This window comes from Nesoenas mayeri (assembly GCF_963082525.1).
Source record: "Nesoenas mayeri genome assembly, chromosome: 3".
In the NCBI taxonomy this organism is placed as follows: Eukaryota; Metazoa; Chordata; class Aves; order Columbiformes; family Columbidae; genus Nesoenas; species Nesoenas mayeri.
In genome coordinates this window covers 110,111,525-110,138,007 of record NC_137544.1, presented here as the reverse complement: position 1 = coordinate 110,138,007, position 26,483 = coordinate 110,111,525, and the positions used below count along the sequence as shown (strand labels likewise).

Here is a 26,483-nt window from a genome sequence, read left to right as displayed (position 1 = left end):
GTTTTGTATTTCTCACTGAAAGAAGAATTATACTCTGCCAGCCTTTCCAGCTGCTGCCTTTCCCCGGCTTATCAAAACTAGAAGCAGGTACTCAATATAAAAGTGTATCAGGGGACCAGCAGTTTAAGTGTCAGAAAAGAAAAGTCCACCAACAGCTCCCGAAGTTACCTTTCCAAATCTCTGGAGCAAGTTTTATAAGACTTATTGAAAAAAAAAAAACCAACTAAGAATCCTTCACTTTTAAATACACATAATCATTTTAGCACCACATGTTTCACCATTTCTCTTACACATGGTTTCCAGGTGTGTTCAGACTTTGACTGTTACCTGTTTGCAAGATGTATGAGTAGCCGAATGATGTGTCCAGATGAGTGATGCCAGAGGAACAGAGAGGTGAGGCAGGTAGCCTGAAGAGATAGAGAAGGGGACTGACATAGCAGAGCTTGACACTGTTGGTGTCGCTTGTGTCTGCATGTGGCTGAGGAGAGCAGGGCAGGCCTCCTCTAATGGCAGACTCCTGTGGTGCCCATACGTGCCCTGGGAATTTACAGATGCAGAGCAGTAAGTAAGCCCCACTTAGGCATTTTACATCTGCTGGCGAAGATGCCTGCAGCATGCGCTTCACAAACCAGGGGCGAGTCAAGTCTTTGCCTGACACCTTTTCCTGCACTCTTCTTGGTCTTTTTCAGTTGGAGGAGGACAGGCCTTCTCAGCACTCCCTCCCGAGGTACAGCCCCCTGAGAAGACTGGCGTCCTCCGTTTTTTTCTCCTCAACTCTGGAGACAGAACACTACCCCCACTTTGATGGCACTTTCATACAGCGCAGCCGTTCGGCGGAGAGCAGCCCCGTGCGCATGCCCCACCGCAGGCACATGCCCCTCACGACAGGAAACCACAGACTCATGCTTTCCGTCCTTCGCATTTCCAGGTCCCAGCTCCAGCAGGTGTGGGCCCGCTTCACACACAAAACATAGCCTGTTCAGGGAAGCGGCAGCCTCCACAATGCAATAATAGATCCCCACCTGCCCACAGTGTGTCACCACTTAATGCAATACTGAATCCCAGACAACACCGGCCTAAGGTACTGTTACTTCCAAAGCCCTGGCAGCCAAATCCCACAGAGACTGAAAACATCTGGTTTTCTAAACCTCCGAGCAACCTGGGTGAGGGGCAGGAGCATGGCCGAAGATGAGAACACAGATGGTGAACATGTGATATATATGAAAGAGCTGAATGCCAGGGCTCTTCTCAGAGACTCGCTTGCATGTCCTGCAACCTTGGGGTAGAAAGTGCAGGGCTGCCTTGCCGAACACGTGCAATCAAGCCACAAACATTGTCAGATTATGACTGGAGTGGAGAGACTGTGGAGGTATCAGCAAGCGTTACCTTCACTGGGCAAATTGGTTCAAGCATCTTTGTTGGTGTCTTACTCTGGGCCAAATCTGTAGGCAGTTTTACTCCATGTAGAAATAGGCAGACTCCTACTGGAAGCTCACCTGAGGCAGGACCTCAGGATTTGTCCCTCTTATGGAGTTATGATCATGTATCTCTTTGCTGCTTTGGCTTTGGAAATCTCCTTGCTTTTTGTTGCAGTTTGGTTTCCATACAGTCACCACAAATTTCTGTCTCTCTGGTTTTGCCTCTGTTATGTGACAGTGGACCCATTTGTCTGCTCTCCACTCCTAAGCTGGATAGCAAGGCTTTTCTTACCGATCCAGCTGTATATTCTTTTGTTTCTAAATTCCAGAAATTTTAGGCACCTGCAGATTTTCAGTGGCAGAGGAGCCCTGCATCTTGGCCTTGCTTGGAAATGCCTGTGATAACAGATCTCACTTGAGAAATAAGTGGCCTAAATAAGCAGTTAGTATACAGAGCCCCTGTCTAAAACTGACTTGAGTCTCAGAGGAAAAGGGAGATCAAAGTTAATATAAATTGTTATAAGTATCCTTATTTCCCCAGATTGCGGGGCTATATTGCCCTTCTCAGTATAGCTGCAGTGTAAAACACCAGGCTGTATGAAGACCTGTAGTTAAGTGAATGTAGCAACCATCTTCTACTGAAATGAGCCTTAGGACCAGCTTTCTGGGAGAAGAGGCAGTATGGATGTTAAGGTTAAAGAAGAAGGGGTCATTGCTGGTGCTCAGGGCTTTAGGAAAGTGCAAGTCCAAAATAAAAAATTCTGCAGGAAGCATATAAGCAGAGAATACAGACAAGAAAACATACAGAAAGCTCAGGCAAATGAGAAAATGGCATGGGATAAGTAGGCGTGTTAGAAGAAAGTTGTGACATGGAGGTGTTACTGCATAAGTATGGTATTTCCAGTGGAGTTACAGTCTTCCTTCCAAATACTGACTTCTGTAGGTACATCTACCCTGCCTGAGGCTCCCTTAATATCAGATTCACCCTTCTGTAAGCAACCCCAGACAGTGCAAGCCCTGACAGGGTGGGTGGTGCTGGCTGAAGCTCGTAGGACCTGGCCTGGTGGGTCTGTGTGCCGCAAGATGTGCTCAGGCACAGTCATGCCACAGAGCATCCTGCTGGGCAGAGGGATGGAGATGGAGAGGGCAACACACCCGCATTGAGAAGATTCAGTGTAGGCATGACTGGTCTCTTCCCACAGTCATTCTTGAATTTAAATTTATTTTGATTTGCTGCAAGAACATGAGTGAACAGGGCACTTTACTGCCCAGCCAGAATTTTTACCTGCAATTTGTTGATCAGTTTTATTTTTAAAAAACCCACTGGGCATTGCCAGAAATATGACTGAATTTACCAGTAGCCTAGTCTTATTTGGCAGTTCTTCTCTTGTCAAGCACAGAAACCAGTGTGTGCACAGGCACGTTGCAAGAAGAGCCAGAGGCCATGAATACAATTGCAAAGAGCAAGCTTTATTTTAGTTACCTCTCTACTGGAGGATCTCCGAAGTGGCACCTAAGCTCCCATGCAGAGGTGAGACAAGCAGGGATGCAGGCGCAGCAGTGATTCAGCCCAGCTAGAAGATCACTAGACCGGCTGTGCTTGCCTATATTTCAAGGCTGAGAGCAGACACAGCCTCTTGCTGTGCTCTGCTCTTTCTCAAAACAATGCAGGAATCTCAGACATTATAAGGTGCCATAGGGTTTCTCTCAGGCCTATGTTATCTAATACAGAGTTTCTACTTATCAAGCACACAAGATCACCAAAACAATTAGCGTGATGTATGTGCTTTCTTTATACCCCAGCTGCAGGTCACTTGAGTGTGTTTACATTTCTCCTCCTCGCTCCATCTTCCGCAATTCCCATACACCAGAAAGAGCAGGGCTTTGCCTTTCTCAAAGCGACATGAGAAGGAATGATTTCCTTGAGTAGACTCTGCTCTGATGTTATTTTTTCCATGTTCAGTAGGGACTTAAATAGAACAGCAGATTCCAGAGAAAATGGAGTTTGTGAAAGAAGTAGATTTAGAATCAGTATATTTAATAACTTTTAGTTCGTAGTCTCCAAAACACTGGTGTTCACTTCTCCTGATAAATTTTAAGGAATGAAAATTTCTGTTGTTTTATTTTTTAAAAATCCATTTTTAGTTTCACTAGCGAGAAAAGGCAACAAACTCTAAGCTGACCCTTAGACAAAAACAATGACTAGCTGATAAGTTGCTCCATACATAAAATTTAAAGGGCAGTAATCTAATGCTACTCATTGTGTCTATATATAAAACTGTTCTTGCCAAGTAAACTTGAAACTCTTCTAAGTTTGAAAGTCTGATTGATAAAGATGGTTGATTTATATTGACTTCACTAAGACTTTCTTCTAGTTAAAGTTATTAATAAATTGAAAACCAACTAACCAAACAAAATATGTTTATATGTTGCTATCTCTCAGAAGTGGTGATGTTTCTCATTAGGACTCCTGATCTCCTGCCCTTAGCTCAGCACTATTCTGTGCCTTTAATGGTTGTCAAGAAGAGAAAAGAAATCACTAAGGAGAAAGTTCGCAGTGGCAGGAAAATGGGTGACTTCATAAAATAATGCAGGCCAGCTCTGCATAAAGGTCTGGATCATTTGATGAGTTGCTTGCATTCAAACTAATTATTGCATTTAGCCAGGGACAAGGTCATGTTTTGAATACAAAGAATATGGGTCACATGCTCAGAGTGGGAGAAACTGTGCCCTGGGAGGTGCTGTCTCCCAAAATGAAGTGGGAGTTACTGGAAAAAATTACCTGCATGTAAGTTCTCATTATGTTGCTAAAGCAAAAACAAAACAAAACAAAACAAATATATATATATATATGTACAAGCAGGAAAATTAAGATATGAGCAGAGAGGAGATCTTTTATACTGGTGAGCTCTCTACCAGGCATCGTATCCAAGTCTTGTATGGAAATTTTTTAAAAAATATTTTCAAAACCTAAAAAAGGAGAAGTGATGCAAAAATTTTTTGATTCTGTAAAACCTACCTTGTAGAATGAGCTTGAAGAAATGCAGTCTGTCATTAAAGACAAAACTAGAAAGTGACATGGCTGGTGTTAAGAGTTACCTGAAGAGAGCAAGACCATTTTTTAATCTGCCAGGCAAAGATATGGATCTAGTTGCTGGAAGATAAAGTAATAAAGGTCAAACTAGAATTAGGATGCTTGTTTTAAAGATGTAAGTGGGTGGTAAACAGCTGAAATACATTATTAAAAGACACTGAATTCTTTGCCGTTCAGATTCTGTAAGGTGGGATATTGATTTCTAAAGCAATCCTGTTAAACTATCCAATTTGGGCTGTACACCAAAATAACTGGACATGTTGCTGTCACCTAGGTTTTATGGAAAGTTTTATTTCATGGTCAATATGGCTTTCACAATTCAATTCTGAACAAATTAATTGGTGCTAAGGGCTGGAATCCTGATGTTACAATAGTCAATTTGCAGACTTTTTTAACATCTTCCTCTAATATTGTAATGATTACTATGGAATCCACATATTGTTGAGGAACAGTTGGCAAATTAAATAAATGTGAAAATAGCTATCTTTCTTATAGATATGGAAAAGTAATAAATTAATATTAAAACTAGTTACAGTGCAATTCTAAATGAACTCTGTAGATTACATTTATATTGCATTTATTTATTGTGTTTCATTTATAATGACTGCAAATATAAATGTAAATATGTCCAAAATCAGTTGTAAAAAAAAAAAAAAAAAAAAAAAGGAAGTAGCAAGGAAGTAGCAATCAGTCATTTCCCATTGAAGGCTATGCTTTCGTGGTTAAGTTAGGAGAACAAAAGTATTGGTTCTCTAAGAGGTGCCCTCCTACCTCCACCCCATCCCATCCAGCCCTTTCCCCTGTGCCAATGTTCATATGGCTGCATGGACCTGCACAGGGAGAAGGAAAGTTGTTTTCAGCTTTGATTCATCTCCTGCTTTGTTTCATCCTCCATTTGCACAACCAAAAGCACTGGCAAGCCAGGGTCAGCAGGGAAAAAAACAACCCATGGATGGCTGTCAGCAGGAAAAATTGTCATGGGGTTATGGGCTGAAACATTAGTTGCACTAGTTCCTTTTATGTTTGGGAAGGTTCCTGAAGTGCTTCTGCTGGGGTAAGTCAGTGTAAATCAATACTAGTGAAATAAAATTTCAGCATCAGACTCGTAGACATATTGTGTTTATCAGAAGGGTCCAAGAACAGGGTTTGTATCCTGAAAGAGATGTTCCTGTCTTTACTTCCCATTGTACATAGCACTTGTTCTTGTCAGAATGCAAAATGAGGATTGAAATGAGCATCTGCCACTCCTTTATGATACAGAGATCATTAGCATCAGCACAGGTATCTGTTGCTGAGATCTCCCGTTCTACTTCAGTGAGCAAATGCATATCAGTTGTATATACATACAAAAGCCATATTTTTATATCTTGGTCTCTTGGCTCCTTTCACTTTCTTTGCAGAATGGGAGATGTTTCCAATGTATCACTCTCCCTGGCCTCCTTTCCACAGGAAGGAGCTACAGAGAGGTGATTTCTGTGAAAATGTGGATTAAGCTGGCATGGCTGGGGTAAATGTAGTTACGCTAGCACACATTCGTTTTCAGTATAGAACATTTTGGTGGGAGGGGGATGGGTGAAAATAGGCTATAATGACAAAGGTGCAATTTTGCAGATGCCAGCGCATCTGCATTAGGAGTATCCTGCTGATATACTCATGTTGACGAAGACCCTAATATGAACCTGACTTTGTCTGCCATTCTCATACTTTTTTGCCAGTTTTGAGGGGCAGGTAAGTGGAAGAGTTTTGTTGCTTCTCCTCTTTCACTGTGTGAAGTCATTTTTGATGACAAAATAGAATAGAAATGCCCTGTCAGACAGCCATATAGATGATATAACCCCAGCCCTGCGCTACCTCTTCATAATGAAAAGCTTCTCTTGCTCTTCCACTCTTTCTCTTGGTTGTGAGTCTCAATCTGGACATTGTGGTGGTCAAGGCTGCTGCAGTTCTGTTGCTCTGAAGGGGACGAACTGGTTCAAAGGTTGTATTTATTGGGCTAAGTCTTGGTGATTCCTAGAGGCTTCCAACCTGGACTGTTGCTTTCCTTTCATGTGACAGATTTGGACTCCCAGACCTGTCCTTCAGCTCTTTCCCTGTAGTCCATGTGGTGATTCTTGAAGAGTCCCCAAGAACAGAGGCAGATCAACCCACCTCTCAAATCCTGTGTCCAAATGGCTGCTCAGTTGCCACCCAATTAGCTTATGTTGGTAGGCTTCACATACAATGTGGCAAGGAAGCAGAACCCCCTCATCTTCACCTGGGTGCTTGAGAAGATCTCTTGGATCTAGTTGCCTCTTTGTTCTCCTTTGACTGTCCTGGCCCTTCCCCATATCACAACATTATTTTTACTCCACTGCACTTGCCAGTGTGTGTCCCACTCCACACATTCACCTACCCCTGAGGTTCACCTCCATTGCCATTCATGATGTCTTATCCCTCACATCCTTATTGCATCCCTCGGTACCCGCATTACCTCCTGCCTTTGCTGTTTCCAAGAATACACGAGGCTTGCTTCCTGCACCAGTTTCCTATGCATTGCATATCTCACGTTCATAGAATCATAGAATGTCCTGAGTTGGAAGGGACCCATAAGGATCATTGAGTCCAACTCCTGTCCCTGCATAGGACAACCCCACAGTTCACACCATGTGTCTGAGGGTGTTGTCCAGCCTCTTCTTGAACACTGTCAGGCTTGGGGCCATGACACCTCCCTGAGGAGCCTGCCACAGTGCTCCACCACCCTCTGGGTGAAGAACCTTTTCCTAATGTCCAGTCTAAATCTCCCCTGGCACATCTTCCTGTCATTCCCTTGGGTTCTGTCACTGGTCACTAAAGAGAAGAGTTCAGTGCCTGCTCCTCCTCCTCCCCTTGTGAGGAAGCTGTAGGCAGTGATGAGGTCTCCTCTTAGTCTTCTCTTCTGCAGGCTGAACAAACCAAGTGACTTCAACTGTTCCTCATATGGCTTCCCCTCCAAAACCTTCACCAACTTCATAGCCATTTATTGTACCATACAGTCCCTGTAGAACTTTGATCAGCCTCTTGCTTTCCCTACCTCTGTTTTCCTTGGAGGAAACAGTGGAAAATGGCACATTTTGGCACTTGGAGCAGTCTCAGCTCTACATGGAGTCTGTGTGAGGAATAGTGATCATGTTGTTTAAAGGCAGTTTGGTTTCAAATATGACAGTGGAAGATACCATCCATTTCCAGGACAGTTTCACAAGTTTCAAATCCTGGAATCCTTAGGACTCATCAAACTCCTCAAAATTATTGTGCCCATGAGCAGCTGAATGTAGAGAACTGGCAATGCTCTTTCAGTTAATACACAGCTGCCATCTGTGATTGCAAACCATGTAAACAGCTGGTTAAACACCACTTCTCTTGTTGTGAGCTTGTGTGCTTTATTTTTCTGTGAGTCACTTCTCTCCTGTTTGACATGCGGGACCAATAGAGGAAGTCAGTGGCAAACAAAGCCTTTTCAGAACATGTAAAGATGAGGCCAGATATGAGAGTTTGATTGCACAGAGAGAATTTCAGGAGGCAGAATATTATTTCATGATCTGGAAATTGTCAGGACAGTGGGTGGGACCTATATACCAAATAAAACAAATGTCATACAGGCATTTCTTTCACTGCAAATCACCAGGAACTTCACTTGCTCTCTCATATAAAAATGCTCTATTTGAATCTGATGCTGTGATTCTATGTAAATAAATTAAGGCAAGAAAATATAAACATTGCTAGTTTAGTCTTGTAAAATAGCTCAACAATAGGATGCACTATGAGACTGAAGATCAGAAAGCATGAAATGATATGTTCAATCCTTTTCCTATTTTCTAATGTCCTTCCCTCTCACGTCTCCATCGATTAATCTTCCATGATGTGTATATATGGAATTTTTAAGTGCTTGGCAGTGGTACAAGATTATTCCTGAAAATAGAAGGTGATTTTCTACTGCTCATCTGGAGGGACTGATGACAGATACTCACTGTATTTGTCCAGAGGGTTTAGCATCTCCTCCTTAGGCTACATTCATATTACAGCAACATAATACTGTGTCAATGACTTAATTTATTTTTATTGCAAACTGCTGGGTTAGATGAATGACACATTTAATTAATGGTTGTCAGTGGAGATTTATTCACGCCACTCTCAGAACTTTACCTGGAGCTGAGACTATTTTGCAACTCTCACATTGAATAAGAAAGGGCTCTTTTATCCCAATCTACTCAAAAGAGAAGCTATTATTTTTATTTTACCTTTTCTGTTTTTCCTTTTGTGACAAATGGGAAAGAACTATTTGGAGATCACTATCATATATATCTCTGCTTGGCAGTAACAGATGGCTTCAAAGAGGCTAGCTGAAGAAAATAAAATTGCATTTCCTGGCAGACAAGGTCTGAAGCCTTGAAAATCATGGATCCTGTTAGTGTTTATAGTGAATAAATTGCCCTGGATATTTCTCAGCTGGAGAACATGGTATGCTTTTCTTCTTGACCCGCTTCCCTTGTAGTTGCCAGCCCTTCCCCAGAGTGGCTGGAGGAGATGATAGTTTCTGGAGAAGCTGACCAAAGTAAGCCAGATGTGTTTCCTGGTTTCACTGTTGTCCCCAGGGTGGTGTCAGGATGCTTTTTATCAGAGCTTCCATTTCTGGTTGTATGTGTGTTTATATGTGTCCATGACCCACACATGAAATACAAATGGCCATGCATGGTCATGCCTTAAAGAAACCTTTCTGTGCCGGTAATGGGCCACTTTGCACACATCCAAGTACTCAAAAGGCTATTACAAAGAACAAATTGTCAAGGGTTAAGATTGCGGGGTGACAATAAAACCCTGGCAGATGTATTGTTAACCCCCTCTTCCCCCACCTCTCCCCCCTTTTGCCCCTCCCTCTTCCCCCTTTCCACTCAGGACAGGCGATCGGGAGAGAAAAAGAAGGACAAAGAGAAGAGAGTTGGAAAAATTAAAGATGTTTTACTAATGTTACTAATAAGAATAGAGAAAATAATACAAAATATACAAAACCAATCTTGAAAGTCCCAGCAACTGCAGAGCAGGCACCCAAAGTCCTTGATTAGACTCCACAGCCAACCAGAGCTGGATTCAGTCTGTCACTAGGCCTCAGTTTGCAGGGACGACTAGTAAGGTCCTCTCCTAATGTCGGCCATAGGGAAAAAAGGAAAAAGGGCTGAGATCCTCGTGATCTCCCATTTTATATGAAGTATTCACGTGAATGGAATGTTATACACAGTTGGTCAGATATTTCTCGTCGCCCCTCTCGCGAGATGTCCATCCATGCTTATCAATAAGTTTGCATTCCATTGCTAGGTTTTACCAAAACATGTGTCTGGTTCTCCAGGAAAATGCAGTTAATATGAAGGCTTTAGCTGACAGGCAAAATTCACTGAAGGAGAAACTTGTTTTTAACAAAACCAGGACACAAATCTCAGTCAGTTACAGAAATTATCATGTTGTCTGGTTCAAATGGCACACCTGGCATCCTTTGCATGTTGCAGATCTGATTTTGGCAACCTAGCCCAGCCCACTTTTCTTAATTCAGTGTCTTGTAGCATACCTATCCCTCCATTCACCATCTGCTGGTGGCAGAGTATTCTGGCGATAGGAACGGTGCTGCCACTTAGGACATAACTTATTAGTATGCAAACGCCTATTTTGGGTAATGTTAAAACATTAAATAAAATGTGTAAAGGCTGATCACTGCAGTACTACCTTCCTTTTTGTTGCATTTTTATATCATATGTTTTGTGTTTGGTTTGCTATAACACACACATTTGCAGTTCCTTGGGACAGTGCAAAGATTAATTTCTGGGAAATGTTTCTAAGTATTATCTGATGTATTGCAACTCCTTTGTATTGAAAAAATGATGTTACAATGAATGTACATTTTGAACAAGCTGCTAACCGTGTAACCTGGGGATTGGAAGCAATCTCCATTTTACATTCACTTACATGTCTTTTAGTGTTTGAAAAGAAAAAGGTTTTATGTTTGGAGGGTTTTTTTTCATATGCAAAGTGTTTCAAGTTGGTTACCTCACCTAGTGCACTTGCCTCATAAGAATCCCCAGGGCTTCCTCCAACAACTCCAACAAGTTTCTCAGTTTAATTATGAGTGCAATTAATGATCTGGCAATGTGGAACACAGTAATGGCAGATTTCCTCTGAACAAGTCAGATAAGGAGGATTTCTGTGGGGCTCTTGCCCCTTCAGCTTGGTCATTCCTAAAAAAAAAAAAAAAAAAAAAGCCAGATCAGGTTCTTATTCAGCACTGCTGACTTCTGGTTATTTTTATGACTAAGGAAGATGTTTAGCTTTCAGAAGCTGCTGCTGCTTCTTCTTTCTTGCTGCTATCAAGTTGCCTTTACTATTAGGGACTAGAACAATTTTTGGATTATCATTTTCTTCCACTTTGTTCATGTCTGCTCAGAGAAGGAGCTCTGCATTGACTCTTGCTGGAGACAGTCATGGGTGCAGAGGTGGGAAGCTAAGTGGCAGGCATACTACCCTTACAGAGCTCTTGCTTCTGGTCAAGATGCTAGGAAAACTGGCATAAACCTAACAGCACGTAAAAGCACAAATAGGGAGGGACACTTAACCAGCATAGGACTGGGCTGTCCTATTGGCCTCGGTTGAAAAAAAAAAAAGAAAAAAGAGGGAAAGGCTATGCAGTGTTTGATGGTAAGATGTTGGAAAGAAGAACATCTCTCTGACATTTATGATGTTGATTCTTGGAACAACAGAGATCCTGCAAGCAAATATGGCAGCTCTAAGACCCCCGCTACTTTTACCTCATCTAAAACTGGTTTGAAGAAAGAGCTTCTTCAGAAGCTCAGATTATAGGTTTTTTTTTCTGTTCACTGTTGTCAATCCTGCCAGATCTCCCAGTCCGAAACAAGCTTAGTCTATGTTGGCAGAGGACAATGTCACTTCCAGGATATGCTAAGGTCCTGATAGTATCCAAATCAAAGCTGCTACACGCAAGACCGAACTACGGCTCTTGCTGTTTGTGTGTCATCTGCATCTCTCAGGACTAAGGCCTCTTCCCATTCCCAATGGAACAATTAACGTCATATTGGGAACTCGATTTCCGCTTCTCAGGCTTTCCAGCTCCCATGAAGAATCTCAGGGACGAGCATATCCTTCCTTTGCATTACCTTGTGTTACCTGTTAGACTTCTGTTGCTGCTAAACAGGAGGTAGTCCAAACTTCATCTGCTGAGAGTTGAGTTTGCTTGAAGCAAAGGATCTCAGGAAAGTCCCTTTCAAGCAGGTCTTCAGGCTTGGGAGGCACAGCAGAAGGGCTTCCTCAAGTTGCTAGAAGTCCTCATCAGTTTGTTAGAGGCAGAAGATTTGAAGAACCTGTGGAAGTTTGTCTCAGGGGAGGGCAGCAGGGAGATGGAGCAGAAGCAGCCTGCTGTAGCTTTAAAGGCAATGCTGAGTAGGGAGCCATTTGGAAGGATGTAGTTTACTAAAGGGATCCAAAGCTTATTTTCCTTGAGTCTTTTTATTCTTCCTGTATCTAATCCCTTTAGAGCCTAAGGTCAACCCCTTTTTGTACTGCAATAACACTGTAATATATGCTTGCATTAATTCTTTTTGCACATTGAACATGCAAGACCAATTTAAAGCTTTTTTTCAGAAGAAAAACACTGTACGATTGTGTATATAGAAATACTGAGAGAGAATTTTAATTCTGCCTCCTGTATAAATGCATGCATTGATTACCTGTATGTAGACCATGCTGTAAATGCTGCATAGTACTGTACATATGCTGCATAGTACATAGTACTGTAAAATCCTACACTTGAAACTACAATGAACAGGCAATGTAATCAAAAACAAACAAACAAACAGAAGCTGTGCAATGGATTTTGTGCCTTTTTTAAATCCATGTATGCTAATCCAGACAATCCGAAAAAAAAAAAAAAAAAAAAAAAGAAGGAAAGAAAAAAAACCCCTTGTATACTACCAAAACCTTATTAAAGAATTAAAGGCAGCACCTTGTTGATGGCTGGGGTTTTTGTTTGCTTTCTTGCTTTGTTTTTCTGCTCTCTTTGCTTTCCAGCTCTGGGCAGTTTTCCCCTGCTTATGCTTGGGTGCACCAGGTAGGAATATGAAAGAGCTCTGGTAGAACAGAGAGAGTTTTATTATTGGTTACTAATGTGATCACTGAAAACTCACAGTTAAGACAGATCTGGAAATAGAAACAAAGTTCTGTGACTGTTGGAGATGTGTTTAATGTACTTTGGGAAGGCCACGCTGTGAGATCAATTTACATAAATTTAGGCTAGTATCAATTTCACTTGAACCCAGTCATATCACAGCAGCAGGTTGCAACTAGCCCGAACTTATGAAAGTTTTTAGAGCTCTGCCTTGATGGTTACCAGCATCCAAACTGGCTAAACTTAAGCTAGTACAATTCAACACCTATGAACACAGCAGAAACAATTTATCACATTTCTCTTGGTTTCTTCCACTGAGCATCCTCCACTGGCTGGCAGCATGGTCTGCACAGGGTGGTTGGATGGCTGTCTCCCATCAGCCATTTGACAAGGCATTTAAGAACATCTGGTAAACTTCCAGTTCCTCCACTCCCCGAAACCCCAGGGAAGCAGATGCAAAATTGTGGTTGTTCTGCAAGTAACATTCTCCTGCCTGGGCTGCTCAGTGGATCCGACCGTGCTGCTTTCATTGTGACTCACATCTGAAAGCAGTCGCCACTGAAGAGCGGCATGTGGTCCAACCCCTATTGCTGTTGGTCTGTCTGGCATCAGGTTGGAAGAGGAGACATGGTGACAGACCCTGCCTGCTTTGGTGTGAATTGCACAGTTACTGATTCAGTGTTTTTCTGAAAGGGGCTGGAGAGGGAGGCTGCAGGCAGTAGGTGCATGCAAAGGCTCTGGTACCTGTGGAAAGGGTGCTGGAAACCTTCCCGCTTGCAGAAGAAGTACAAGACCCCAACTCCTCACAGACAGAAAGCAGTTTGTGCAGGCAGGTGACGGTCTGGGAGGAAGAGCTGGGATTTGGTTGTGGTCTCTGACTTACAGGATTGTACAGTGTGTGAGTCTCTTTTTTCTCCTGGGAATTGTATGGAGAGTCAGGATTCTTACGAGTCTGCCTCTAGCAGGGTCCAAAGCCCATCTCCTCTGTGATAAACACCTTAAAGCGCATTTTGGTTTGCTTCTGTAAGACTGTTGGTATGTGGGACATGTGCATCTTTGAAACACTGCGGAAGGATGCACGGATGCCATAGAGCCATCCATGCCACTGGCACATGGATGATGCATGGATGCCACTGGCTGAGAGATGATTCAGAACAAGGTCTGAAACAGAATGGTAGATGGAACGGATGCAGTATTTCCTAGTTTTATGTTAGCCAAATATTGTGATCTTTTTCTTGTACCAGGTGGGGTTTTTTTGTTGTTTGGTTTGGGTTTTTTTTTAGTTTTGTTGTTTTGGTTTGGTTTGCTTTGGTTTTGGTTTTGTTTCACAAATTATTGCATTTAAAATGTTTAAAACCAAGAGGTGGGAGAAAAATGATAATCTGAAATTCTACAGTCTAAGAGAAAATTGATTAGGCTCACCTGAGAAACTGTTCCCTTTCCCCCATGTCAGTGCAGAGCTTCTGGAGACGGCAGGCTTTTCTGGTGAATGCCAGGCCCACTCTGTGCGGTGCCACAGACTGCTCTGCTGTGGGGGTGTAGGCACAGACAAGCTATAGGGTCTTTTCTCTATGCATTCAAGAGCTGTAAGATCACCAGAAAGCCATACAGGCATGGCAAGTGCTGTCATCACTCCATATTGCTAAAGGGACCTGGGCAGAGTGTGCGTGACTTGGCATGAGGCAGGATACAGAGGAGCGCATTAACAATCTGGATGTTGGTACTGCTCTTGAACCCACCAGCATGAGTCTGCTCTGTGCTGCTGTCTGAGAAGAACACATCTGGCTACATTCTTGGTGACAAGGGGACCTGGGAACTTCTAATACATGGTTGTAAACTTGCTGTGACAAGTGTTGCCAGCAGGTCAGGGGAGGTTCTCCTCCCCCTCTACTCTGTCCTGGTGAGGCCACATCTGCAGTACTGTGGCCAGTTCTGGGCTTCCCAGTTTAAGAAGGACAAGGAATTACTGCAGGGAGTCCACCAGAGAGCTACAAAGATTGTTAGGAGTCTGGAGCATCTTTCTTATGAGGAATGGCTGAGAGATCTGGGTCTGTTCAGTCTGGAGAAAAGAAGGCTTAGAGGGGACCTTATTTAGACTCATAAATATTTCCAGGATGAGTGTCAAGAGGATAGGACCAGACTCTTTGCAGTTGTGCCCAACAATAGGATGAGGGGCAACAGGCACAGATTGAAACATAGAAGGTTCCATGTAAACATGAGGAGAAACTTCTTTCCTTTGAGGGTGACAGAGCACTGCAACAGGTTGCTCAGAAAGGTTGTGGAATCTCCTTCTCTGGAGACATTCAAAACCCACCTGGACACATTCCTGTGTCATCTGCTCTGGCTGAATCTGCTTTAGCAGGTGGGTTGGACTAGATGATCTCCAGAGGTCCCTTTGAACCCCAACTATTCTGTAATTCCATGGAGATTGCACCTTTGCTGATTTTTGCAGTATTTGCAGCATCACTGGGATGTAGAAACTTTCCAGCTGCCATATTGGGTAATGTAAGTCTCCTCTGAGGATGTCCTATTGCCAATGATCCTGCTAATTTGAAACCCCACCAGTTTAAAGACAAATTCCCAGACTCCACGTAGCTGCTGATGAGCACGGGGACAGAGATGGACTTGAAGGTTCCGATTTCTGCCTCTACCAAATACGAGCAGGTAGATCTTTTTCTCTCCTGACTCTCCTTCCTCTTCATATTCTAATTGTAGCCTCTGTGCAAAGCAGGCATATTTATTGCCTTCCAAATACATATTGTTGCCCAAAGTAGTTACTAGCCAAATTTAATTTAAATTCAGTGAAAAGACAGAGTGTTACAGATGTGAAATGCAGAGACTTTGTGGGGCACACATGCTCAGACTAATTAACAGCCATATGCATTCCTGGACAATTGACTGGGAAGTCAAAAGACCTAGGAGTTAAGATCTAAGCCCAAGCAGGTTGGAAAAAACACTGCAGGTATATGTCCTGGGAAAACCACATCCAGCCAACAGGCAGAAGCCAATTTTAGGCTGCTAATGTCCAAAAAATTCCTGAGGGAGGAAGTCAAGTGGGTAATTTCCTTTGCAAAGGGTGGTAAGTCCCTCTTACCAGTTCAAGACCCAAATTTGTCATCCTAAGAGAAAAGGTAGAGTGGGTCAGTGAAAGACTAAATCAGGCTAATACAGGGTCATCTTCAGCACCAGACTTCAGCTTTAATGAAATAAGAGACAATGATTTGGAGTCCAGAGGCATTGCCAACACCAGCCTGTGCTTTAATTTATACGATATAAAAAGAAATATTAAATAGATAACAATTTTTCACCATGCATAACAGCTTGATGCTGCCCACTGAGCTATTTGAAATGTCCCTGTTATACATGAGCATAGAGATCTTATATTTTTCAGGCTGTCGAGGGTTAAGATTGCGAGGTGACAATAAATCCCTGGCAGATGTATTTTGCCATTCACTGAATACTTAAACCTTATCAATACAATCTATCAACACAATCTAATTAATCACTACTACTATATATATGTACACATATGTACATATATACACAGGAGTAATTAATCTTAATCAGTGGACCATCCTTTGAAAAGTTCATTAAGTTCATTTTGTCACAACAGTCTACCAGGGCAGGAAAAATGGTACAAGTGCATTTCATGACCACTGTTTATGGGTTAAAGACATCAACTTCGAGGAAGTTGTCAGGCGCCACTCGAAGAAGCTAGCTCTTGTTTCATCATCACTGTCTTGATCTGAAAGACACTTATTAAATACTGTTAGTACGACAATTCACATAATGCAGTTCAGTATTGCATATTTTCACCTAAACTCAAATCCCCTTGAGGTACACACCGAACTTCTCCATCCTTAAGCATCACCCATCAGGTGCTGCCAGGTCCCTGGGCAAAAAAAATCCCACTAATGGGCTTGCCTTTGCCTGAGGCAGGAGTAACCCAGACTGCCTTTCCTAACAAATTTTTCATGTGTACTACAGGGACTTTATCTCCTTCTACAGTCCGTAGAATTTCTGACTGGGCAGGCCCGGCTCGATTGGTTGATCCCCTGGTGTTGACCAACCAAGTGGCTTTTGCTAAATGTGAATCCCAGTTTTTAAAGGTTCCACCACCAAGTGCCTTTAGTGTAGTTTTTAGCAAACCATTGTACCTTTCAATTTTCCCAGAGGCTGGTGCATGATATGGAATATGATATACCCACTCAATACCATGTTCTTTGGCCCAATTGTCTAGAATACTGTTTTTGAAATGAGTACCATTGTCTAATTCAATTCTTTCTGGCGTACCATGTCGCCAAAGGACTTGCTTTTCAAGGCCCAAGATAGTATTTCGGGCTGTAGCATGAGGTACAGCATATGTTTCCAACCATCCAGTGGTTGCTTCCACCATTGTAAGTACATAACACTTACCTTGACGTGTTTGTGGAAGTGTAATATAATCAATTTGCCAAGCTTCTCCATACTTATACTTTAACCATCGCCCCCCATACCATACAGGCTTTAACCGTTTTGCTTGTTTGATTTTGGCGCAAGTTTCACATTCATGAATAACCTGTGAAATAGTGTCCATAGTTAAATCCACCCCTCGATCGCGAGCCCATTTATATGTTGCATCTCTACCTTGATGCCCTGAAGCATCATGGGCCCACCGAGCTAGGAAAAGTTCACCTTTATGTTGCCAGTCCAAGTCCACCTCAGCTACTTTAATTTTAGCAGCTTGATCTGCTTGTTGGTTGTTTAGGTGTTCCTCGGTGGCTCGACTTTTAGGCACATGAGCATCTACATGCCGAACTTTCACAGGCAGGCTCTCTAGCCGAGCAGCAATGTCTTGCCACAGTGTGGCAGCCCAAATGGGTTTACCTCTGTGCTGCCAGTTGTTTTTCTTCCATTGCTGTAGCCACCCCCACAAGGCATTTGCTACCATCCATGAGTCAGTATAGAGATAAAGTATTGGCCACTTCTCTCGTTCAGCAATGTCCAAAGCCAGCTGGATGGCTTTCACTTCTGCAAACTGACTAGATTCACCTTGTCCTTCAGTGGCTTCTGTAACTTGTCGTGTGGGACTCCACACAGCAGCTTTCCACCTTCGATGTTTTCCTACAAGACGACAGGATCCATCTGTGAACAGTGCATACTGCTTATCAGTCTCTGAAAGAGTATTATACGGTGGTGCTTCTTCAGCACGTTTTACTTCCTCCTCATCTGGAGACATCCCAAAGTCTTTGCTTTCTGGCCAGTCTGTAATCACTTCTAAGATCCCTGGGCGATTGGGACTTCCAATTCGAGCTCGTTGTGTGATCAATGCAATCCATTTACTCCACGTAACTTCGGTTGCATGATGTGGAGAGGGAACCGTCCCTTTGAACATCCAGCTCAGCACCGGCAGTTGAGGTGCTAGGAGGAGCTGTGCTTCAGTACCAATCACTTTTGAAGCAGCTCGAACTCCTTCGTATGCTGCTAGTATCTCTTTTTCAGTTGGAGTATAGTTGGCCTCAGATCCTTTATATCCTCGACTCCAAAAACCTAAGGGTCGACCTCGAGTTTCTCCTGGTGCTTTCTGCCAAAGGCTCCAGGTAAGTCCATTATCTCCGGCTGCAGTGTAGAGCACATTTTTAACTTCTAGTCCCGTCCGAACTGGTCCAAGGCCCACTGCATGAGTTATCTCACGCTTAATTTGTTCAAAGGCTCGTCGTTGTTCAGGGCCCCACTCAAACTGGTTCTTTTTACGAGTCACTCGATAAAGAGGGCTCACAGTCTGGCTGTAATCAGGAATATGCATTCTCCAAAAACCTACAACACCCAAGAAAGTCTGTGTCTCCTTTTTATTAGTAGGTGGAGACATTGCAGCTATTTTGTTGATCACATCCATTGGGATCTGACGACGGCCATCTTGCCATTTTATTCCTAAAAACTGGATTTCTCGTGCAGGTCCCTTGACCTTGCTTCGTTTTATGGCAAAACCAGCATCCAAAAGAATCTGAATTATTCTCTCACCTTTCTCGAAGACTTCTTTTGCTGTGTCGCCCCACACGATGATGTCATCAATATACTGCAAGTGTTCTGGAGCTTTACCTTGCTCCAGCGTGGTCTGGATCAGTCCATGGCAGATGGTAGGACTGTGTTTCCACCCCTGGGGCAAGCAATTCCACGTGTACTGGATGCCTCTCCAGGTGAAAGCAAACTGCGGCCTGCACTCTGCTGCTACAGGAATAGAGAAAAATGCATTAGCAATGTCAATTGTAGCATACCACTTAGCTGCCTTTGACTCCAGTTCAAATTGCAGTTCTAGCATGTCAGGCACAGCAGCACTCAGTGGTGGCGTAACTTCATTCAGGCCACGATAGTCCACAGTTAGTCTCCACTCGTCACTAGACTTACACACTGGCCAGATTGGGCTGTTAAAAGGTGAGCGAGTCTTACTGATCACACCCTGGCTTTCCAATTGACGGATCAACTTCTGGATAGGAATCAAAGAGTCTCGATTGGTGCGATATTGCCGACGATGCACTGTCGTGGTAGCAGTTGGCACCTGCTGATCGTCAACCATCAGCAGTCCTACAACAGAAGGATCATCTGAAAGACCAGGCAAATCAGACAGCTGTTCAATTTTCTCAGTGTCCACAGCTGCTATACCAAATGCCCACCTATACCCTTTTGGGTCCTTAAAATACCCTCTCTTGAGGTAGTCTATGCCAAGGATGCACGGAGCATCTGGGCCAGTCACAATGGGATGCTTTTGCCAGTTTTTTCCAGTTAGGCTCATTTCAGCCTCTACAACAGTCAGTTCCTGAGATCCCCCAGTTACTCCAACAATATTGATGGATTGCGTTCCTTTATAATTAGAAGGAATTATTGTGCACTGTGCACCAGTGTCCACTAAAGCTTTGTACTCCTGGGGCTGTGTTGTACCAGGCCATCGTATTTGTACAGTCCAATAAACTCTGTTATCCCTTTCCTCCACCTGGTTGGAGGCAGGGCACCTCTAATTTCTGTTTTGCACAGTCTCTGGGTGTGAATTAGAGGTTCCTTCAAGAGCATCAGAATCTCTTCTGCTCCTTTTGTAAACTGGAGCAGCCACCTTCCTAGGAGTTTTTCCTTTGATCTCACGTACTCGTTCTTGAAGTTCTGAGGTAGGTCTTCCATGCCACTTATTCATGTTTTCTCCCTGCTCATGCAGGAAGAACCACAGTGAATCTCTTTTTGTGGGCTGCCTCTGTCCTCTCTCTCGAGATTGGAAACGCCTTTTCCTAACAGCTGAAACATAGGTTTGTGCAGGTCGTGAATGGTATGTGTCCTCTCTGAGTTATTTGATTTCTTGCAATAGCTTTTCAAACCGGTCGTCAGCTTTTTCACACAGTTTCTCCACAGCAGAGACACAAGCCCGTAGAGAACCAGCAAGGCTGTCCTCAAAGTCACGGAGCTGCTCAATCACTTCAGTAATATCTTGTCCGACTCTAGATGACCAGAGCATTCCTGCCAATGACTTAGCATATGCAGGTGATGCACTTTGTACAAATCTGCGCCACAGAGGTCGTGAACAATTGATTCTATCTGGGTCTGTTCCCTCTTGGCTGTTTGGTCCAAAATAGATGATCTCTCGCACAGCTAGTTCTCTCAGGAACTGAATACCTTTCTCCATAGTATTCCATTTCCCTAACTTGGATATACAATCTTCCTTGTAGGGAAATCTTACTTTCATAGCTGCCAGGAGTCGGGTCCAGAGAGTAGTGGCGTTAGACTCTCTTGAAATTGCCCTATCAATGGTGGAATCTCTTGACAGAGATCCCAGCTGCCTGGCTTCACCACCTTCCAGTTCAATTGTATCTGCCCCATTGTCCCAGCATCGGAGCAGCCAGGTTAAAATATTCTCGCCTTCACGACAACTAAAGTCTTTTCGCAGATCTCTCAGCTCACCTGGAGAAAAGGACTGAGTGGTGGTCACTTCATCTCCTCTCTGTCCTGATGGTGCCCCTTGGGTTGATGTTGGCCCTGTGCCATCATCTGCTGCACGAGTAGTCTTTCTAGTGACTTTCTTACAACCAGCAACTGATGCTGATATGGGTTTACCATCATTTGATTCATTTCCAGAGTCTGAATGACTGTCACAGTGATCGCTATGGTTACAGCGGCAACAGTGCCCAGTGTGTGAAGAAGCGGGGGCTGCCTGTAAGCTGGAGAAGTATTGTTATCACTAGCGACTTTGGCAGAAGCACTCTGTGTAGGAGCTGTAACTTCAGCCTGCGAAGGCGCCGGGGGGGGGGGGGGGGGCAGCTTTCGCTGTTTTGCTCTTTCTCGAGCGGCTCGGAGTGCTTTTTACTAAAGCTTCTGAAGACACACTGCAAATCTCAGGACAACAAAGAGACGCAAACCTCCTGTTGAACGCCATTTCTCTTAACAGAAGCACAAACTGACACACTTTCAGCAAACCAGATAACACCATCACAGTTCTATCAAAACTCCAAGGATATTCAAAATTCTCTAAAACATTTGCGAACTGTCCTAGCAAAAAAACCGAAAGTATTGTTAGTCAGCCTTTCTAAAGATTCGCTTGACCAATTAGCAAGCACAGGGCCTTACTGCTCTTTAATCTCTCCTGGAGGCTTTTCAAGGTAAAGCAGAAGCGAGTAGAAATTCATTAGCGGCTGCAGTATAATGAAATAAACCAGTGACAAACCACACAGTATCATCATGAGCATTGTCCAGTTCCTTGTTGTTATATAATGAATACTTCGATTTAAAAAGAAGGCCCAACACAGGTATGGAATCAGTGAGCACAATGTAGAAAATAACTGATACAACTTATGCCATAACATCATTAAATCAGTGGAATTCACTTTGCCTTAATACCACTAAATAATATCCAAAGCAAACAGACGCGCGAGTCTCACAACTCTATGAGTTGGCACCGTGCCAAGAAAATTGAAAGGCACATCTGAGCAGTAGAAAAGCCAAAAATCTCCAAATTTACCCCTTTCTGTGCCCCACGTTGGGCACCAATTATCTGTCAAGGGTTAAGATTGCGGGGTGACAATAAAACCCTGGCAGATGTATTGTTGACCCCTTCTTCCCCCTCCACTTCCCCTTTTTGTCCCTCCCTCTCCCCCCTTCCACTCACGACAGGTGATCGGGAGAGAAAAAGAAGGACAGAGAGAAGATAGTTGAAAAAATTTAAAGATGTTTTACTAATGCTACTAATAAGAATAGAGAAAATAATACAAAATATACAAAACCAATCTTGAAAGTCTCAGCAACTGCAGAGCTGGCACCCAAAGTCCTGGATTAGACTCCACAGCCAACCAAAGCTGGATTCAGTCTCTCACTCGGCCTCAGTTCGCAGGGACGACTAGCAAGGTCCTCTCCTAATGTCAGCCATAGGGAAAAAGGGACGAGATCCTTGTGATCTCCCATTTTATATGAAGTATTCACGTGAATGGAATGTTATACACAGTTGGTCAGTTTTTTTTCTCGTCACCCCTCTCGCGAGATGTCCATCCATGCTTATCAAGGTTTTACCAAAACATGTGTCTGGTTCTCCAGGAAAATGCAGTTAATATGAAGGCTTTAGCTGACGGGAAAATTCACGAAAAGAGAAACTTGTTTTTAACAAAACCAGGACATCCAGTAAGGAAGAAGTGAATATGTAAATATTTAAATATTGCAATAAATATATAAATACTGAAGAAGACTGGTAAACATGAAAAAAATCCTGAGGAATTGCTTGCAAAAATCTCTTTTAGGTCCAGGTAAAGACTGCTAACAAAGGAACTCCTTTGGCACATTTTTCTGCCTTCATTTATGAGTATGTGTGAATCTCTCTAAGGTTTGTATGAATTAAATGATTGAGGGATCACTGCTCAGGCATGTATTTTGAAAGTGTCATGGACTAGAACCTTTCGACTGATGCTTCCCACTGCTCTTGATTCTGATGTCTGTGTCCATGCTATGTCTGAATACTAACCCTTTTGTCACATGTGTCTTCTTGCAGGCATATATGCTGAAGTCATTTGAAATGAATGGTCTGCCCAAGGCAGTGCCTTTCAGTTTGCCTTATCAAGACTTCAGAAAAGATATGTCGGACTACTGGGAAAAGCCTAAGGTATCCCAGCGGATAAAGAAAGTTGATTTCTCAAATGTCTGCAACCTTATCTGGAAATAAATGGAAAAGAGGAGGAGGAGGAAGAAGACAATGAGGAAGAAGATGAGGAGGAGGAAGAGGAGGAAGGGGATGAGATTGATATGCACAATGGTTCCAGCAGTGGCCTGAGTCAAAAAAGCACAGAGCGCAGCCAGGAGTGTGCACCCTCCACACTCCTGGCTGATGACCAGAAGGGATCCAAGGGTCGTGCTTCCACTGCTGGTGGGGACCTGGAGCTGGAGGAAGGCTCCAAAACACTAGTGCTATTTTCGCCCGGTGATCTGAAAGAGTCTCCAGTGACCACAGACTTGGCTCCAGAAGTTGATCTGGGCACTCTTGCTGCACTGACTCCTCAGAGTGAGCGGCCACAGCCTATGGATAGCCAACTGGATGTATCCAAGCCAGGGACCCTCTCTTCAGTCCTTAAATCTGAACCAAAGCCCCCCGTGACAGTTGAACCAAAATTCAACGCACATTTGTTCATATTGCTGAAAAGACCCACTTACATGTCATGTCTTCCAGTGGCGAGCTGATGAGGCATGAGGAGAACTGCCCAACGGGCCAGTTTGAGGAGGTCATTATTGAAGAAGAGCTGGAGGACAACCTGGTGCAGATAGAGAATGAAAGCATACATTCAGGACTGGAAGGGGCACAGACAGAGAGCTCTGCGCTTTCGGCTAATCACATTGAAACCACCTCAGAAACAGCAGGGGAGCAGCTGGCCCTTCCCTATGCTGAAGCAAAGCCTCTCAAAGACAAGCCAGAGCTCTCTGACAAAGTGTCACTCTCGCTGGATTTGGATGAGCCTGGTAAGGTGGTGACAAGGGATCCTGACCTTGAGAAGTCAGCACTGGTGGCAGAACACCAGAAACGAGCAGAGATCCTCTTCAACACACAGCATAAAGGCCCCAGGAGGCCTCTTGGTTCCAGGTATAGAAGTCGAATACCCATTTTGTTCTCTGAGGAGGACACTGGCTCAGACCTTTCAACATCGCTTTCTACCAAAGAGAGGCTTTATAAGAGGGCAAAGCAACCTGACTTGGCTCGCTTCGTGATGGAGAAGAGGCAAAACCGCCTTCTTCGGCTGGCCTCAGGGGCCTCCTCCTCAGCGTCCTCCAGCGATGAGAGGCAGCGGGCTTCAGAAACCCTCTCAGCCACTGGTTCTGAGGAGGACACACATGACTCTGATGACTCAGTCCCAAGGAAGGCTGGGAAAGAGAAGGCTGCCCCCCTGGGGAAAGAAGAAAGACCCATAAGCACAAAGAGCAGAATTCCTCGGCTCATCACACCAGTGAAAACAACGCTAGAGGCGGTGAAGTCTGAGAGCTCCATGGCTGTTGCAATGGCCATGCTATGTAGCTCCCCACAGGATGCGGCTCTTGCCTACAGGTAAGACCAAAATGCTGAGCAATGCAAAATGTTGGACTTGTTAAGGAGGTGCAGCCAGGACTTTGCTCACCTCCTACTGCTTTACCTTTCACTTGGGTTGAATGAGCGGTCCATCCCTGTTTCCTACAGTAATTTCAGCTCACTGATGTGTGAAATTGCCACCTCTCTGCCTTCTTTGGCTCAGTCTGGCCAAAGGGCCAAAGCCCTCTTCTCTTGCCCTGGCTTTGAGGCCTTCTTCCGTTCCACAAGCTCGTTCATTTGGTCTGATCCTGCTAATAGCAGAGCCCTCCCATGTTGAGCTCTCAGTTTTGCAGCATACTTGGCACAGTTGTGACTGACCTGGCTATTGTGATTAGAGCTCCAAGGGCCGCAAGGTTGCCAGTTGTGATTGCCTCAGAAGATGGTCAACATGCAAAGAGGTGAATAGAGGGAGATGTATGTGCATGGCCTCTGTCAGTGACCCAGAACAGCGCGGACCACCTCCACATGGTCCGAGTTCCTACATATCCCTGTGTCTTGGGATTTTTTTGTAGGTACTTTGTTCTCTATCAAGTAAGCATAGACATATAAGGGGAAGTGTGCCTTCTGAATTCTGCAGTGTTTGGCTTTTCTTCCTGAACTTGAGTCTGGAGGTCCAGCCCAGGAGCAGAGATGCTGATGTGGCTCTGCCACAGGTCCAGCAAATTCTGCTCTTTCAGAGGTGTGGGGTGAAAGGAGGGCATCCCTGTGGGTTGGTTTATCTACCAGTAGTTACTGTGAGAAGCCAGCTGGTGCAATCCAGCTCATCCCCACATTCCCAGATTGTACCTGCTACCTTGAAAGAAGTTGCTACATCCATGCTGCATGTCAAGAAGAGTCACAGATATGTGCTATTGGCCAAACCATGCTTGTGCATTGTCTCAGAGAGCACTAGAGCATCGGTGCCAACACTAGTTAACAGCACGAGTGTTCAAACCAGTGCCCTGTCTTGTCCACAGCAAAACTCCTGTCATCCTGGTACTGGAGACTTCTTATAATTGCTCAGCAACATTCATGCCAAACTTACCAGGAGCCCTAAGCCCCTTGCAGAAATTCCCTTTCATCCTCCCTTTTCTCTTCCTCTGCAGGCTTCAGGCACAGAGACCACCTGGAAGTGTCCCAAACCAGCGGCGAGCTACACAGACACAAAGTCGGCTTCCTCCTTCGCTGAGCTCCACTTCTCTTCCTCCACGGAGCAGCTCATGGAGGTCTAGCTGTGGATCTCCCCTCAGAGCCCCTCAGAGCCCTGTCCTTCCTTCAAGAAACCCCAGTGCTTTCTCCCAGAAGCCTGCTGCCACCTTGGAGGGAAAATCCTTCTCCCTGCCAAAAGCATAAGCCAGGGACTGCTCTCCAGCGCGTTTCTCCTTCCCCCTCAGCGTGCAGCTCAGGCCCTGGGGCTGACAGGGGATTCCCTGACCTCTCCTGGTGTGGCCAAAAAGCAACAAAGAGCAAAAACCCAGACTCAGAGTCCAGCAACCAAAGGAAAGCAAGTGTCCCTGGAGAGTAAGGCTGCTGCCAGATAATGGTCTTCTTCTGCCAGCCCTGGGTAACTTCAGCATATAGTATACAGCTGAGATGCTGCAGCACAGCCTTCCGTGCTGGACCCACGAGTGTATAGCCGTAGCTGTAGTTCAATGCTTCACACACTCTCACCTCACACAGTTGTGATCAGCTCCCGAGGGTCTGAGAGCATGTGAGCCACAGAACCTTCTTCAAGGGAGACATCCAGCCTGCAGCTCACGCTTGCTAATGCACAACACCAAGCAGCAACCCAGGCAGCCTGCCTAGTGCCTAAGTCCCCTTCGTCCCCAGGCATTCCCCTCTCTCTAGCAATACCAGTCACCAACATCAACCCTGGCTTTGGAAAGAGGAGCAGAGATGATGAGAGGAAGGTCTGCTGGACAGGAAGGCTCCTGTTCTGCAGGCAGATCTCTCCTCTCTTGTATCTGGGAAAATGCTAGCCTTGGCCTCCACCATCTACCTGAGTGCTGGCTCACTTCCTGTCACCTGTGTTAGCAAAGGATTGTCACCAGCTTAGCCAAGAAGGATGAATGCATCCTTGTGTGCTGAGATAAGAGCAGGGGCAGGCTGGAGCAGGGGGTCTTCTTTCCAGGGATGCCTCTGCAGGTGAGAATAGGAGACAGGCAGGTCTTGCTACCTGCTCCAGTGTGTCCCACAGAGGAGGCCATCTGGCATTTCTGCTCAGCGACACGGCTGCTCTTTCAGTAGATTCCTCTGTGGTGAATA

At 44.4% G+C, this 26,483-nt stretch overlaps 2 protein-coding genes across 2 annotated transcripts in view; one reads left to right on the top strand and one right to left on the bottom strand.

Annotated features, from left to right (window-relative positions):
- LOC308038722 (tau-tubulin kinase 1-like) overlaps positions 1-26,483 on the bottom strand; it is a gene marked incomplete at both ends in the record, with an annotated part of 84,645 nt that overhangs the window by 17,586 nt on the left and 40,576 nt on the right.
- On the top strand, positions 375-25,759 carry LOC308039496 (tau-tubulin kinase 1-like; the record flags this gene model as incomplete). Its single annotated transcript, XM_080342867.1, is given in 8 exon segments — positions 375-393; positions 690-727; positions 22,695-22,824; positions 22,827-23,282; positions 23,285-24,218; positions 25,325-25,511; positions 25,513-25,601; positions 25,603-25,759. Coding segments are annotated over 8 exon segments (2,010 nt in total).